Source organism: Condylostylus longicornis, unplaced genomic scaffold, assembly GCF_029603195.1.
Source record: "Condylostylus longicornis isolate FDR11 unplaced genomic scaffold, ASM2960319v2 ptg000091l, whole genome shotgun sequence".
Classification (NCBI taxonomy): domain Eukaryota; kingdom Metazoa; phylum Arthropoda; class Insecta; order Diptera; family Dolichopodidae; genus Condylostylus; species Condylostylus longicornis.
Genome location: NW_026578059.1, coordinates 2,257,773 through 2,276,763, shown reverse-complemented (window position 1 = coordinate 2,276,763; position 18,991 = coordinate 2,257,773). Strand labels below are relative to the sequence as shown.

The window sequence follows — 18,991 nt, the reverse complement described above, 5'->3', positions numbered from 1 at the left end:
AAAAAAAAAATTCCTAAAGCTTGCTATCTTTTAGCCTGAAATTTTTTTATTAATTACATATAATGTACATATGTACATACAAGGTGAATGTGTAAGGTGGTATATTCTCTCGGGGGCAGAGAGGTTGGACAACTTTTTGATGTTCCTTTTCACTTTGGCTGTTCGTCAGTTCGGTCATCTGTCCGTGTGTCTTTTTACAAAACTTCTACACGTTTCTTTGAAACCTATTTCCGTAGAAAAGAACTTTCAACCTATCTGTCCACCTTTAAAAGTTATAGTTCCTCAAGGTCCTAAAAATACTATTTTTTGACTATTTATTGTTACGAAACGACAAATAATTTTTTAATTCTGCAAACGCAAAAAGTAGTGGTGAGCTTTTTCTACCGTGGCATAGATTTGTTAAACTTTGAAAAAGCAAAGTGGCAAGTAAAATTAACCGTTATTTAAAAACCGTTTTTTTCAACTTTCGTATTTTTTCATCCGTTCATACGCTGTTGATATGCTGTAGAAATCTAAAATTAACAGCTTTTAGATATTATAAAACAGTTTATTTTCTTTTTTTTTCCACCTCCATCCCCTCTTAAGTTATCACCTCTCGATAACTTAAGAGGAGGTGGAGTGAAATTCGTAAAATTCGAATTTTTGCTATCTTATATTCCCAAATATGCAAGCTTTTTCAAAATTTAATTAACGCAAAACGCTGACGGTAAACGTCACACCATCAAAAAATATAATTATTTTCTTATCATATTGGCTAGACCGTCCAATTCAACCATTGTGTTAATGCTCCATTCAATTTTTTTTGCTCATCCTAAACTATTGTATACGTTACATATATATATATACAATTTGATATGTACGAATGAAACTTTTATAAACAATGTAGTTGCTAAATTGCTTTTCAAAGCAGTATTTTTACTTGTTGAAAGGAAAAGTGATTCTTTACAAACCATTAGTTTTAGTCAACTATATTTTTTGTTAAATTAATACATAAATTTTTGATTCAATTTTTCATATTGTTTTTTTTTGTTTTGTGTTGATGAATTGTGTTGTGATTTAGGTATATATATGTATATATACAAATGTATATGTCCATATGTGTTCATTGTATGTTTATGTGAAAAAATAAAAGTTATTGCATACTTATATGTATGTTTAATTTGTAATAAATGTATAAATAGTGTATAAAATGTATAAAATTATGCATAACAAAAAATAGGTTACAAAATGGCTTTTAGAGTATATTCGGAGTTTTCTATTTCAACAAATAAGAGCATTTATAATTTTATAATAGAATCTTAAAAAAAATTAAAATAGAGTCCATAAATTTAAGAAATTTTTCATTTTTGGTCTATGTGTAACCTATTTTAGGTATATGTATATATAAATATGTGTAAATTTTTTTAAATTATAATTAACACTAAAAAAATTTTGCTTTTTTTTTTTCTTATACATGAACCTTTCTGTCCTATATAAATCTACTAAAATCTCTCACTTACTCTCACTCTCTCTCTCAATCTATTTCTCTTTATGTGTGTGCATTGCTGTTGTTTTTTTTGAATTGTACAAAAACAATTATTGGGAATACAAATTATGTACATATTAAAATTTTTGTGTAATTAAAATAAAATTTCCAATTTATTAACTATATTTATATAAATAAATAATAAAATATTGTAAAATTTTAAATTGCGTTTATTCTATATCTTATTTTAATTAAAAAATTTGAATTATACAATAATTACACAAAAAAAATTAAAGAATTATCAACTGTATTAATTGTTAATAATGATAATCAATTGCATCGAGCCGGACATTTTTTGAATTTTAAACCAGAAGTTGGTTTAATAACAAAAACAGCTCGTACATTTATACAAGATGGTATTGCAACTGAATATGCTACACAAATTGTTGGTACAACATTAGATAATGGACGTTTATACGCACAATTATTAAAAAAAAGCTCACGTGTACTTAATAATAATGATAATATTAATAATAATAACAATGATGATAATATTAATAATGATGATATAAAAACTAAATCACCAATTGTAATAACAGCTGCTACATATTTACAATCACCACAACAGCTATCAAATAACTATAATAACAACAATAATAATAATTATGATACTTATAATAATAAATATCAACAACAATATAATGTATATCATAATAATTTTCAACAACAACAACAACAACAGCAGCAGCAATATCAGCAAAATCAACAACAAAATATTCACAATAACAATAATAATAAATATGATAGCAATAATTTTATTATTGAAGATAATAATTGGTCAAAAATTGATGATAATTTAATAAAAACTGAATTAATAATGTTAAAAAATGATAATAATAAAAATAATGATAATATTACAATTGTAAATAGTAATAATGGAGCACAATTAGTATATTCAACAAATGTAAGCGATAAAAAGAATTATAAAAATTTATTTTTTAATTCACAATCACAAAATCAACAACAATTACAACAGAAACAACAATATCAACAAGAAAAACAGTTATATAATAATATAAATAATACTAGTAGTAGTACTAGTAGTAGTAGTAGTAGTAGTAGCAGTACTAGTAGTAGCAGGAGTAATAGCAATAGTAATACAATTGTTAATAGTAATACAAATAGCAATAATATTAAAAATATAAAACAAATTGATAACAATGATAATAATATACAAAAAATTAATGCAAATAAAGTTCAAAATGATATGAATTTACAAACATTTACTGTTAAAAATGTTTTTGCACCAAGTGGTTATTCATGGGATAATAATAAGAAAAATGTTGATAATATTAATAATAGTGATGATAATAATAATCATAATAATAATAATGATAATAACAATCGTAATAATTATGATAATAATGAATATCAACAGCAAGATAATACATTTCAACAATTAGATAATAGACAACAACAATTACAAAATCAATTGCTGATAAAATCATCTTTATCTTCTTCATCATCATCTTTATCATCGTTTTCCGATCAACAAAGATCACCAAAATTATTATCACGCGATAAAAATGATTTTCTGACAAATATAAATTTAAATAATAATAATAATAACTCAAATAATTTAAATTTACAAACAGTTACATATTATGGTTTTGCTGAATTTACAACAAATGTTGGTGATACCGTTATAGTATTTTCACCAAGTACAACACAAGATCAAATTAATTTTAACCAAATAACATCAATACGTGGTGAAGCAACATTAGGTAAACAAAATGATTTAACTGGTACACATATTAAACATTTGCCAATACAAATAACGCAAGATTTAATTGAACCAACATTTACAATGCAAAAAATTTCATTAGATCAAACAGTAAATTATGTTTTGCCAGCAAAAAAAAATTTAATAAGCACTAACGAGGATGCTATTAATAATAACGATAATAATGGTAGCAATATGGATGGTAATATTGAATTAATGCAAATGTCATCAATAGATGAAAATCAACAACAACAACAACAACAACAGGAAGAACAATATAATGATAACATTGAATCATCTATAATTGATGTCAAAGATAATGAAAATACTAATAAATTAACGTTATCATTATCATCTATGAAACCTTCTTCAAAAATATTATCATCATCATCATCAATAATTGATAACGACGTAACAATTAAAGATGATAAAAAGATAATACATGAAACTGAAGAAACACCAATGTTAACAAAACCATCAAATGAAGATATATTACGTGCATTAGCATCAATTGCATCTGCTGAAGCTGAACGTAAGAAATCATTAATTTTAACTGACGACCAACAGCAAAAACAGCAATCTCAACATTCTGAAGAGCAAGAAATAAAACCAACAACAACAATAAGTCAAGAAATAAAAATTTCTGGAGGTGCAACAACAATTTTCTTTGAAGATGACCCATTCGCAGCATTTGATAAGACTTCATCATCAACGATATCACCATCATCAATAATATCATCATCATTATTACCTTCATCGATATTATCATCAATAATTGAAGAATCAGAAGAAAAAATATCAACAAATATAACAGAAAATTTAAATATTAGTAATAATGAAAATGACAATAACAGGAAAATTGTTATTACAACCGAGAAAAATGATGATAATGGCTATGAAACAACTGATAATATTGATAATAATGAAATAACAACCGAATTAGATTCGTTAAAATTAATAACTACAACATTAAAAACATCCGATGATGAAACAGATTTTAATGAAAATGCTAATGATAACAATAATAAATTATTAAATAAAAATGATAATAATAATAATAATGTAAATGATATAAATAATGAAAATACAGATGATAAATGTCAATTAAATAATCAGTTAAATACTAAAATTGTAATGGAAAAAATACCAAAAACATTAACATATTTAACAACATATTTTGATGATGATACAACATCAATTGAATCAAGTATATTATCAACATATGATATTATTGAATCAACAAAAATTTATTGTGAATCAACATCAATTGATTCAACAATTAAAACAACAAAATTATATGAAAATATTGATCAAGTTATTGAAAAACCAAATAACAATAATAATAATGATATAGAATCACAATTAATAACAACAACAGATACAATATTAAATAACGATAACAATAACAATGAAATAACAACAATAAATAATATAGAAAAAGCAGAAAATAATTATGGTAATAATGAAAAAATTTCATCTGATTCAATATCAATTGAAACTACACCAAATATGATAATAAGTAAAAAAATTCATGTAACAACAACAACTGAACCAAATAATGGTGAAATTTTCAATGATGGTAATAATGATAAAGATGATGAAAATTCAACAACAATTAGAACAACAACAATTAAATCAAGAAAACTAAAAAATAAAAGTAAAATAAATGCAACGACAACAAAATCAACATTAATAACAAATGAATCAATTGATGATAATATTGATACAACAGCAACAACAACAACAACACAATCTTCATCGTCATCATCAACAACAAAAAATAATGACGATAATGATACTTTATATAATAATAATGATAATGATGATAATACAGATAATGTGAATGATGACGATATTGATGATGATGATGATGACGATAATGATGATGATATAGATAATGATAATGATAACGATGACGATGAGGAAATTGAATTAATATATAAAACATTATACACAACTTATACATATTTAACAACATTCTTTCATGATACAACAACAAGTATATCAAGCCGTAAAGAAATCGTAACTAATATAATAACATCAACGTTATTACCAATGCAAATACAACAATCTACATTGATTTCTAATTCTGATACCAATAACAATAATAATAATGATGCTGTTAAACCATCTGACTTAATTGAAATTGATGATATACTATCAAAGAATGATAAAAATATGGATGATATATTGTTAACATCATCATTATCATCAACAATTCCATTAATATCACCAACAAAAACATTATTTACAACATATACATATTATACAACAATATTTGTTGATGGTGAAACCGAAATAATGAGTCGTACAGAAATTTTTACAAATTATCTCAATAATGATGACAATAATAATAATAATAATAATAGTAATAATGATAATATTATTAACACAAATATAAATATAGGTAATAAAGATAGCAATAATGAAAAAAATGAAATAAAACCAACACCGAGAGATTTGAATTTAGAAGAAACATTATATGTTAAGGATAATATTATATTAGATAACCAGATAAAATTATCATCATTAAAATATGATACAATTAATAGATTAACATTAAAATCACAAATATCAAATGATGATGATGATAATAATAATAATAATAATAAAGATATATTAATTAATAATGATAATAATAATAATATTACAACAAAAATTTCAATAATTGATGATCAAATAAGTTCTGAAAGTAATACTGAAGATATATTACCATCGCCAACATTATTATTACAAACAAGTTATACAACATTTACATATTATACAACGATGTATAATGATGATATAACAAACGTTATAAGTCGTTTAGAAACAGTAACAAATTATGTCACGGAAACATTAAAAAATTCAAATGATATAATTAATATTAATAACATAAATGATAATAATAATAAGGACAATATTAATAATAATAATAATAATAATAATATAAATAGTAATAATGATACAAAATTACCAATCACATATTTTACAACATTTACATATTGGACAACATTGGTTAAAGATGGACAAATAACAACCATTAGTCATGAAGAGACAATATCAAATATTATAACTCCAACAATATTACAGTCAAATAACATAGAACAGGAGAAAACATTAATTGCTAGCAATATAAATGATAATAATGAACAGATAATAATACCAACAAAATTTATTAAAAATAATGATATATTAATTAAAACAAGATTAATTGGTGGTGATGATAATGATAATGACAATAACAATAATAATAGTAATATTGATAATGATGATGAAAATATACCAAAAATTAAGCCATCAATTATATTAACAGAACCAACAACATTTTATACAACATTTACATATTATACAACATCATATTCGGACGATGAAACAATTGTTAATAGCCGTCTTGAAACAATAACAAATGTTGTTGAACCATCAATAATACCATCATTAATACCAAATGGTAGATCAATTGATATTAATAATAATAATAATAATTTAATAAATAATAATGATAATAATAAAAATAATAATAATATTGATTTATCATCATCAATTTTGTCATATTCTGATTTAATTGAAACATCAATGCAAAATACGAATGAACATGATTCAAGTACTCCACAATTAAATGATGAAAATTTAATATCAATTGATATTAAGAAAATTATTGATTCTGATGAAATAAGTACAATATATTATACAACAAAAGTATATAAAACAAATGTAAATGGTGAATTAAAAGAAATAACAAAAAGCACATCATCCATAAATATTGATGAAGTTAAAAAATCATTACAATCAATTACTGATTCATCATCATTATCATCAAACACAAATAATAATGATATAACAGATGGTGAATCATCATTATCACCATCATCAACGAGATCATATAAAACAGGATTAGTACGTTCAATTGAAGGTACAATGATATCAAATAATACAACAACGTTATATAAATCAAAAGTAATTGGTACAATTATTGATGGTCGTTATGCACAAATAATTGAAAGTACATCAAGTTATTTAATTGATAAATTATCAACGAATATAAATGATAATAGTGATAATAATAATAATGATAATAATGTAAAATTAACACCAACAAAATTATCATCGTTATCATCATCAATTTTACAAATAAAACCAACACAAATAAATATTAATAATATACAATTATTGGGTGGCTCAATTGATTCAGTGCAATCATCTTCATCAACTTCAGCATTAAATGATGAACAACAAAATAATAAAGATAATAATGATGGTATTACAACTGATGATGAACAAGATAATGATTCAGATAATAAACGTGGTGGTTTATTAGGCCGAAAAAAAACATTTACGCCAGTTATAAGACCATTTGCCTCACGTAATCGACCACATTTTGCACCAAAAAGGAAAAACTTATCACAAAGTAGTGCAACAATAATAACAAGATCTGATTTTACACCAACAATAACAGCAACACCCGCATTTAAAGCAGAACAAACGTCAGTAAGAGGACGTTTTAATAATTTACGACGTAATAGTAATACAAATAATTTACAATCAAATTCAATATCAGCGTCAATATCATTATCATCATCAATTAATAGTCCAAGACGATTTTCAAGACCATCAAAAATTGCGTCATCATCTCAATTAAATAATAATAATAATGGTAATTTGCAATCAACACGCGGCGGTAATAATAGATCGTCATTAAGAATTCAACCAAGCTCAACTAGTTTATTACAAGGTACAAATAGTGGTACCTCAAGACGTATTGGTGCTATTAATTTAAAAACTAGTAATATCGTACCTACCGGTAGACAAATATCAAGTGTATATTTAGGTAATTCTAGATTACGTATAAGACCATCATCAATATTATCTAGCAGTTTATATAATACTAATTCAATACAATCAGTACAATCAACAACAGATTCAGATAATATTAATGATGAAAATTCTACTCAACAAATTGACAATGATAATAATGAAGAAGAAGAACAAATTGATACAACCACAGAAAATTCAAGACGTTTTAATAATCCATTATTAAAATTTCGTCGCCCTGGTACATTAAACCGACCAATATCTAACAATAATAATGCGAATAATAATGCTAATAATAGTTTACGTACCCAAACACAAAATCAAATTTCAACACGTAGAAATCCATTAACACAACGTGCTAAATCAACAACAACTACTCCCATATCAATAATAACAACAACAACATCTAAACCACGTCCAAGAACATTTCAAAGACCAAATTTACCAACATTACAAAATCGGCCAAGACCACAAAATAGTTTATTCCCACCAAGAGGTTTATTCCAAGCCCAAAATATAAATCAAGATTTAGATAGTGATAATAATAAAAAATCACCTGATAATGATAATGATGATATAAATGATGATAATGATGAATATGATGATGATGATACTGATAATGATGATAATGATAATGAAAGACGGAAACGTCATCATAATAAAAATTTAGAGAAACACCAAACACAAGCAACAACAACAGTTTCAAATTCACAACAAAGTTCTAAAGATAATTTAATTAATTTAAGTAAACGTCGTTCGAAACGTCAAACAGAATATGGGACTAGAAGTAGCAATTTTCGTAATAGATTTCGTAGACCACCAACACAAAGTAGTTCAATAAAAAATAATGTTTTAGCTGAAGAACGTTCTGATTTTGTAAGTGAAGAAGATGAACAAACACAAAGCAAACAACAGCAATCATCACAACAGCAACAATCACCAAATGGTAACCGACAACGTGGCTCACGATACACTAATCGTACACCAAAATCTTCATCAAAATTGAATTTATCACAGCAATCAAATTCAAAATCGAATACAAATGATGATAATAATAATAACAATAATAACGGTAATCGTATTAGACCAACAAAGCCAACATCTGGTAGAACACCATTTACATTAAGACCAAATGATAATAATAATAAAGACCTCACTAGTGTTACAAAATCACAAACCCAACGTGCTAATTTTCGACGTCCACCAACATCTGCATCACGTCGTTCAACTGTAAGCCGTGCAAAACAACCACGTCTTAAAAGTTTTACAAATACCGTAACTGAATCACCTTATCCATCACGTAGTACAAATCAGCGTCAACGTACAACCAGCCGTGGACGTTCAACAACAAGATCCCGTAATCGTGGTACAACAAATGATTTTATTATCGATCAAATTTTACCAAGTTTTGATGGTACGATAACAGTAACACATCACATACCAACTGAAATAACGATACCAGTTGTTAATGGTAAAATAACAGAATACAAAAATGTTATAACAGCAAAACCAAGTACAGAATTATTAGGACCAAATCAATATAATACACAAATAAATCGTAATGGAAATACATATTTAGTTATTAATAATGATAAAACATCAATTAATTCAAATGGTATTACAGAAGTAACACAATTTATATTAAATGAAACACCAACAACTGCTGTTATATTTACACCAACAACAATACGTGGTAGACGTACATCATTTTCACATATAATACCATCAACTGTATATGATGTTGAAAATGTTGTATCAACCTTAAAGCCACAAATAGCTGCTAATGCACCGTTAGCCAATATATTGTTATCTCAATTGTTATTAGGTAATATTGGATTACAACAACAAAATCCAATTAATTCAATATTGGGCATACAACAATTACAGCCGAATATTGGTGCTATCGGTACACCAGTAACAGAATATAAAACACGTACAACATCATATGTAACAACAGTAACAAATGGTATGTCAACAGTTATACCATTAACGTTCCATGGTAAAGAAATTTTAACAACAATATATGATACTAGTACAAGTGTTATAACAGCAACTGAATTTATAACTGATACAATTGTTGTTACACCAACCCAACAATCTGTACCACAAGTAAATAGTTTATTATTGTTATTACAACAACAACAACAGCAACAACAACAGCAACAACAAGCAGCAGCAGCTGCTGCAATATTAGCAGCCCAACAACAACAACAGCAAAATTCACAACACCAACAACAATTTGGTAACATATTACAACCTGATTTAACAAACGGTATAAATGGCATTAGTTCGCCACAAGTAATTGATCCAAATTCAGCTCAACTTTTATTACATGAAAATATACAACAAGAAATTAATAACAATCATTTACAAAAATTATCAACATTAGATGAATTTCGTGATGTTAGGGAATCTGTTGATGATAACATTCATGATATTGAGAATGCTAATGGTAATAACAACAACAATAATAATGGTCAACAATTTCAACAACAAATTTCGACAAAAAAAATAAATGACTCAAATGGTAGTAACCAAACAAATAAAAGAAAAAAAAATAAGAAAGGCCATAAAAATCAACATCAACATCATCAACAGCAACCTTTAGGTAACGACAATATTCAACATCAACAGCAGCAACAACAATTAGAAACAAGCATTGTTACATTATATGTATCCGGTCGACGTCCGGGTGAATTTAGTACTGTATTGTCAACGTATTATCCAGAAAATAATTTACATAAACGTGAAATTTTACATAATATTAATAATGATGATGATAAAAATATGAAATCGAAAGTTAATCAAGAGAAATCTATGACAATTGATAATTTTGATGATTTAAGTGATATTATTAAAGCATCTGATAGTAATATACAAGAATATTATTTACCTAATCATTTTATAAATAATAACGACAATAACAATAAAACAGGTAATAATAATAACAATAGTGATAGTAATATTAATAATGATAATATATCAATAAATAACAATATATTATCTTCTAGTCATGAAGAAATTTTAAATAATTACGAGACACAAAGTTTAGAAAGTATTGTCGGTGATGTAAGTTTATGGTATGAAAAATCATCATCTGTAAATAATAAATTTAATAATATGAAAACAAAAGAACAACCATTATTACAACATAATACAGAATTACTTAAAAGTACGAAAATTGTGTTTGATAATAAAAATAATGAAAATAGTAATAATAATGATAATAATAATGGTAATATGAATTCAAATTATTTTTTATTGTAAATGACCTATCTGAATTAATATCCCCAATTCATGATAAGGTCAATTATTTAAATAATAATAATAGTTATTATTATTACTATAATAACATTTATAATGATGAAAATTTTGTAAATATAAATAATATGAACAATTTTATGACTAATAATACCGTATTATGTAATAATATGATAGGGGATAAAAATTCTTCATCAATTAATAATAATATAAATATAAATAATAATAATAATAGAAAACGATATAAAAGATATGCACAAAATGACAATAATAATAGTAATATTAGTAATAATAGACAAAGAAAAATTAAAAGAATTATAAAACGAAAACCAACTACTACTACAACAATTAATTCAAAAATTCTTAGATCAACAACAGAAACAATATTAACAAATGCTTCACCGTCAACATCAACAATTAATAAATCAATAAAAAATAATGAAAATAATAACAATAGTAATTTACGTAAAGGTAAATCTCGTAGAATTGTGATAACTAAAACGAAACAAAATAATACTGATACTAATAAAGAAAAATTTGAAATTGATGAATTGATAGAAGCACCACCAACGACAACAACAATACGACCATTACAAAAAAGAATTACTATAAAACGACGTGAATCAGATCGATTGAATAATGGAACATCATCATTAAATACTACCAAAATTAATAATAGTAATAACAATAATAGTAATAATAATAATAACAATAATCAAACAAACAAGTTAATTGTAAATAAAAGAATTATTAAAAAAAAATTAAAACCGTCATCGACATTAAAATCTAATAAACAACAACTCAACAATTATGATAATAATACGGAAACCTTTCAATCTACTTTAATAACAACAACAACTCCAGAAATAATTGATAATTCAAAAGTTTTACAATCATCATCAGTATCATCAATAAAACCATCACCATTATCATCATCATTATTATCATCAACAATAAATAATCCTAATAAACTATACAATAATACTAATAATAACAACAACAATAATGATAATATTAATGTACCAGCAATTTCAATTGAAACAATTACAAATTTACGTACATATACCTATATTGTTGAACGTGTTAACGGTAATGAACATTTAATTGAATCATCAATAATAATTAAAACTCATACATCGCTAATGCATCACACAGCAACTACATCAATGAAATCTTTTGGTTAAAATTAGGAATTGATTGCAAATAATAAAATAATTGTATATCAAGTAAAAATTATTATATTTTATAATATTATAAATAACATATACATAATAAATAATTGAAGAAATAAAATTTAGAAGAAAATTTTATAATATTTAATTTTATAACATACATATATTATGTAGTACGTGTGTGTAGAATCGCAGTAATAATAATTATTTTTTTGTTTAAAACTATGAAATCACAACAATAGAATTGTTAAATTCAATATTAGAAAGAAAAAACATTAAATATAATTTGAACTAATTAAAAATAAATAAAATACCATGACCTCAAAAATTTCAATAATAAGCTATGATGGGATGTTAAAAAGCAGCAGGGATGTTAAAAATCATTTTGTTATTCATCTGATAACAATTTTCTTTTTCATTATTTCGCCAAATTATTTTCAAATTATTTGTCAAAAATATGACATTTTAATCATTTCAATTTTTTATTTATATCAATTTCAATGTATGTGATTTTAAAGGAACAAATATAAAACTTAAATGCAAATCTAAATGTCTATGTGATTTTATTCCAGAATAACAATATCGTCTAACATCAAAATTAATGCAAAATCATTATTAGTAGATTATTCAGCTAAATAAATTGTAGTTGCTGAATTGCGTTACAATTGAATATTAACTATTATTGCATTTTTAAAGTCACCGATTGTATTGCTTATTAAAAAATTAAATTGAAATTCAAACATTTGTTTTGATATGTACAGACACCCAACAATATAGTAGGTAGGCATACGATAATATTTAAATTAAACAAAATAATATATGTATGTATAAAGTAAATTATTTGAATATTTGTGTACATACTCGAATTATGTATACATATATATGTGTACAATATATAGAAAAATATTAAAATATTCACACATTTCATTTCGGCATTAATTGTAATAATATAATCGAAAACCAACGACAACGAAAAAATTTCTTTAAATAAAAAAAAATAAAAAAAAAAAAACAACAAAAAACAAAAGAGAATAGTAAATAGAGCGATGATTTATGAGCGAGAAGTAGAGAGATATAATTAATTTTTTTTAATATTCTTAAAAAAAACCTACACTAAAAACAAATTAAAACCAAATAAAAGAAAAAAACACAGAGAAAAAGAGCAATACGCACTTGAATTTTACAAAAGGAGGATGCTGGGAAAGAACAAAAATGTACCAAAAAAAAAAAAAACAAGTAACAAAGAAAAAAAATCTTTAAATATCTAGGATAATTAATAAAAAAAAATTCATCACCGCTAAATCATTAAAGTTTTATTGATTTCTCGAGATAAAGCAAAAAAATACTTTTATAAAAACAAAACGTAAGTAGAGTTTTTTCCTATTTATTATTTTTTATTAGATTCTATTTTTATGAATTACATTTAAAATAAAAAAAAGCATTCAAAATAATTGACTCATCATTGCAACACATTTATGTACTTCAATGTTTTGATATTTGATAAATGGTCACCTTATACTTAAGACAATTTGAAAGTTTCTTCAATCAAAGAGAAAAGTTTTGTCACAATACGCAAAAAGTAAATATCGACAGAAACGATAAGTTTATGTCAAAATTTTTACAATTTCAATTGTGGTTTTTTATTTCATTCCGTATATTTCTTAAAATTTTAAGGTTTCACATCACTTTGTCTTATATAAAAGTTAAAATCTCTATTCACAATTTGACAGTTCTGGTGTAAGTGTCAATTTAACAACTGAAATCCAATGTACTGTTATACAGGATGATTCGCATAAGGTAGCAAATACTTTCAGTGATTTTTTAATCAATTTCCAGAAAAATTTTTATTGGGGGGAGGGGGTACAGATGTAGTAGTTTTCGAGTCTGTTGAAATAAAAAGATACCAGATTTTTTTTTCATATAAATAAACGAAGATAACTTCAGAATTACGCGACATAGAGTAACCATCGTAGACTGTTTTACAGGTGATTGATTTCACTTTTTATTTTCTATCCAATTAATTTGATCTGAGCCATAGTTTTTCAGACAGAACTCGTTAAGATCATAGTTTTGCCAGTAAAGCGTATTAAATGTTCTCAAAAAATATGCAAAAGATTTCTACATGTTTTTAAAACACTAAATAACAATCAGTTGCCTGTAAAACAAGCCAGCGATGGCTACTCTATGTCGCTTGCTTCAGAAGTTATACCCGTTTATCTGTATGCAGAAAAATTTAGTCCCTTTTTTGTCAAGAATCATCCCTGAAATTATTTGCCACCTTATGCAAAACACTCTGTATAACTATTGATTATATAGCTTTTGGCAGTAAGTTTTAAAACTGTTTTACAGTACACAATTATATTACTGCATTTTGAATGGTTATAGGATATCCATATGTCAAATCTAATATGTAAGGGTAATATTTAAGAGTTAAATATTTCTACTAGTATAATATTTTATTTTCCTTTTAATTAAATTTTAATTTTATGTATTTATTTTTCAATTTGTTTTTCCTTCTTTTTTTCCCTTTTTTTTTTTAGTGCGGATTTGTAAATTTAGTGAATTTTCCGAACAAAAATGTAAAAAGTAAAAATTACTCATGTTAAATTTAATAAAATAATAATTTTAGCTTTTTTTGTACGTGTTATTTTGTATATATAAATTTGTACTCATATACAGACATACCCCGATATCTGAATTGTAATAAAACTGTATTAATGCAGTTTATAAATGGCAATCGCTGAATTCTATATAGATACGGTATTATTACAATTCAGATGTCAGGGATAATAAATATGTATATATATTTATATATGAAAAACAAATTACAAATACCTGTATATAATATATGTTATAATATTATGTGTATGTAGCATAGATATATATTCTTGATTTCGAAATAGTTTATCTAGTATACTTAATATATTACTAATATACAATTCAGCTAATGAATTGTATTTGCTGAATTGTTTATTAATATTGTATTATAAAATTTTTGGTGTCAATTAACCTTGATATCTATAAATTTAATAAAATTAATAAATTTTGTAAAGTTCTTTTATACCTTATTATAATGATTACAAAAAAAAATACTCGTAAAATTTTTTTTTTTTGTATAATAATTAGTTAATCTGTAAAATTTTGTATAATGTTTTTTGTATAAATATTAGATGTTAATCAGGGACAATATTATTATTCCCTGATTTGAAAATTGCAAGTTTTAATCCGCAAATCATATAAGATGGATTGTGTATTAAGACCACCCCGTATTATTCAAAATTTTGAAATCAGAGAATATATAAATGTTTTTTTTTTTTTGTAAGCTATGGGCGTTTACCAAAATGCATGATCTAACATCAAAGCTTGGCTTATTCAGCAATACTGTTTTAATTACTAAGAATAAGTCAATTTGATGATAGATCTGCATTTTGGTAGACACCCTATTATTTTGTGTTTTTGTTTTTTGTTTTAATGAAAATTATTAAATAATTAATTTTGAAAAAATATTTTTTATATTCGATAATAAAATTATTATACTGTATTTATATTTAATTATATAACAATCATATGATATAAATACATTTACATGTATAATTGCATTATAAAATATATATATATACTTAATATTTAGGATTGTAAAAAAATTGTTTTGTTTTTAATTATAAAAGAAAAAAAAAAGAAAAAAAATATATGAAAATTGTTAAAACTGTCATAGAAAATTTAATTTTATATAATTTTTTATTTTTTATTATAATTTTTATTATTTCTTAGTTTAAATTATAAAAAAAAATTCTGAACTAATTGTTTAATATTTAAAAAAACTAAAAATAAATGAGTTATTTTTTTGATAGCTTTCTATTAAGTTTTTCTAAAGAAAGAAAATTTAATCACAAAATTAATAAAACTGTTGTATATACTTATAGTAACAAGGTTGTAACTCTATAAAAAAATGTATTATATACAGCATCCTCTATATATGGGGATACCGTAAACACTTTGAGACTTATCTACTCTATTATTACTGAATTTAATATATTTTTTTTTAATTAACTTTCATATTTCCTAATTTTACTAAATTGTAATCACACGATATAAATACAAAATTCAGTAATTGCAACTATAAGCTGAATTTTTCATAAATAACATATATTACGGCAATACTGCATAAAATATATTACTCTAATATATTATCAAATATATTCTAACAAAATACTTTTGATTAGTTCAGAAATATCTGATATATATATATATCTGAAAGGGATATATATATATATGTATATATACACTGGATGATTTAGAAAGGTATACAACAATATATACCATTGGTTAGAGTGTCAAAAGTAGGTAACACTTTGTGTACAAATAAGGAAAGGAATTTTATCGAATTACTTAAGCTTTAATTAAGATCTCGGATTAGAGAAAACTAAAAAAATAATAAAAAGAGTAAAAATTTGCCTTTTCCCAGAGTTCGAATGCTTGATAATCCGAAAGCACATAAAATGCAAAATAAAGTAACATTTTGAGTTTAAGCCCTTTATTTGTGCTTTCAGAAATTCATTCTTTGTTTGAAGCTCCTATCTTTTTCGGAGCGAAAGTTATAATCACTTGGATAAGTGGAAATGTTTAGAAAATTCGTTAAAATCCCTGCAATTTGTAAACCGTTGAGATTTCGCACCTATTCCGAAACAAAACTTTTAGTCCAGAGGTTCCCAAACTTTTCCCCCTCGTAGACCCCTCGTCGTGTTTTTGACCCCCTTAATACTTATTTAATTAAATTCATATTTTTTTGTAGACCCCTAGCAGGTCTTCATGGACCCCTGCGGGTCTATATAGACCACTTTGGGAATTACTGCTCTAGCCAATGTTATATATAATTATACAGCTTTTGTGAATCACCTTGTATATTATCCATTATGTAATTAAATAAATATTTACATAGTAATGTTTTAAAAATATATTATATATAAATAAATTATATATATGTAACTAACATTTCCATATATTTTATATATATACTCTATTTCATTAGATTTGTAAGAAAAATATTATATAAGAAAATGATGTATATGAGGATTAATGATCAAAAAAGTGTAATCATTTTAGCCATAGATTAAACAAACAAAAAAAAAGTAAAACAACAAAAAAAAATTATAATATTGTTTTTCTTTTTTTTTCTCTCCTTTCAAACTATGAAATTAGAGTAATCGTATTAAATATTATGAGAAAATATATACTTATATAAAACGCCCTAAAAGCCTCCAATTTAAATTAAAGCTCTCTCTTGATGATCTCTAATAAATCTAACTCAGCTTGTATTATTTACGAGCCTAAAACAAAAACGTAAGTATTATGCATGCCGTTCCAATAAATTTTACTATAACATTACATATAAGAATTTACTAAAGTCGAAAGAGCATAAGTTTCGGTAATTATTGTACTTTCATATTTTAACTGTAATTTTCTTAAAACTTCTTATTAAATGAAAAATTTAAATAAAAAAAGTTTTATATTTTTATTTTTTTAAAAATTTGTTTTATAAAATACTTTTTAGGTGGCTGCTGTTAAGTATAACATTTGTCATTTAGTGTAATATATATCATTTAAAAAATTTACAATATACTTTTATGTAAATATGAAGTGATAACTGTTATATGAAGTATTAAAAAGTTTTTGTAAATATTCATGTATTATATCGGAACTCTTTAAAACTTAAATATTACAAAATATAACAGCTTTTTGAATTTTATTTCAATAAAATATAAATGTAAGTGTATGTATTTTATTTTAACAGTATACTATGTATATATAATTTTTATATATCTATATTTCATATATATAAACAAGCAAACGCCTTTAACAATAGCTTCTGTCTAACGACGACTTAATTGACTCATAGCATTCATAACAATCAAAAAAATTGTATTAATGAATAAGTCAAGTTGACATTAGATTTGTATTTTCATATAAAAGTGCTATATTAATTAAAATATTTAAATTTCAAATATTTTGATATAAATATATTAAATATAGATTTTCTGGTTTTAAAATTGCAATTAATATTGGCTTTCAATAAAAAATTCACACTTTATAATTTCTAATTGCTGAATTGTATATATCAAATAAAACAAAATATTATCGTAATTATTGGAGACAAGCATTTTTATATGAAAAAAAGTATATGTATATATATAAATATATGTACAATATATATATATATATTCACAGATATTCCATTATCACCTACATACTATGATCAACATATTATATATCAACAACAGCAACAACAACAACAACATCATCAACATCAACAACATACATTAACAAATAAACATCTTCCATATTATAATCAACAACAACCATTCTATCATACAAAACAAAAAACACCACATACTAAATTCAATATAAATAATAATAATAATAATAATAATAACAACCAAAATATTTTACATTCTCATAAAAATGATACAATCATTTCATCAACAATACACCAAAAATTTCCAATTAATTCAAATAATTTAC

At 24.1% G+C, this 18,991-nt stretch overlaps 2 protein-coding genes across 3 annotated transcripts in view; both read left to right on the top strand.

The window, feature by feature from the left end:
• LOC129613770 (putative uncharacterized protein DDB_G0282133) overlaps nt 1–11,444 on the top strand; it is a 46,859-nt gene extending 35,415 nt beyond the window's left edge. For both annotated transcript variants that reach the window (XM_055527981.1, XM_055527980.1), the window contains exon 4: nt 1,762–11,444. In XM_055527981.1, coding sequence (XP_055383956.1) covers nt 1,762–11,306 — 9,545 coding nt within the window. In that variant the 3' untranslated portion in view covers nt 11,307–11,444. The remainder of the gene's footprint in view (nt 1–1,761) is intronic.
• LOC129613771 (rhoGEF domain-containing protein gxcJ-like) lies at nt 11,295–17,163 on the top strand. Its single transcript, XM_055527983.1, has 2 exons — nt 11,295–13,835; nt 15,013–17,163. The coding sequence occupies exon 1, from the start codon at nt 11,429–11,431 to the stop codon at nt 12,482–12,484; it is 1,056 nt and encodes a 351-aa protein (XP_055383958.1). The 5' UTR covers nt 11,295–11,428; the 3' UTR covers nt 12,485–13,835; nt 15,013–17,163.
• Nucleotides 17,164–18,991: the final 1,828 nt, after the last annotated feature.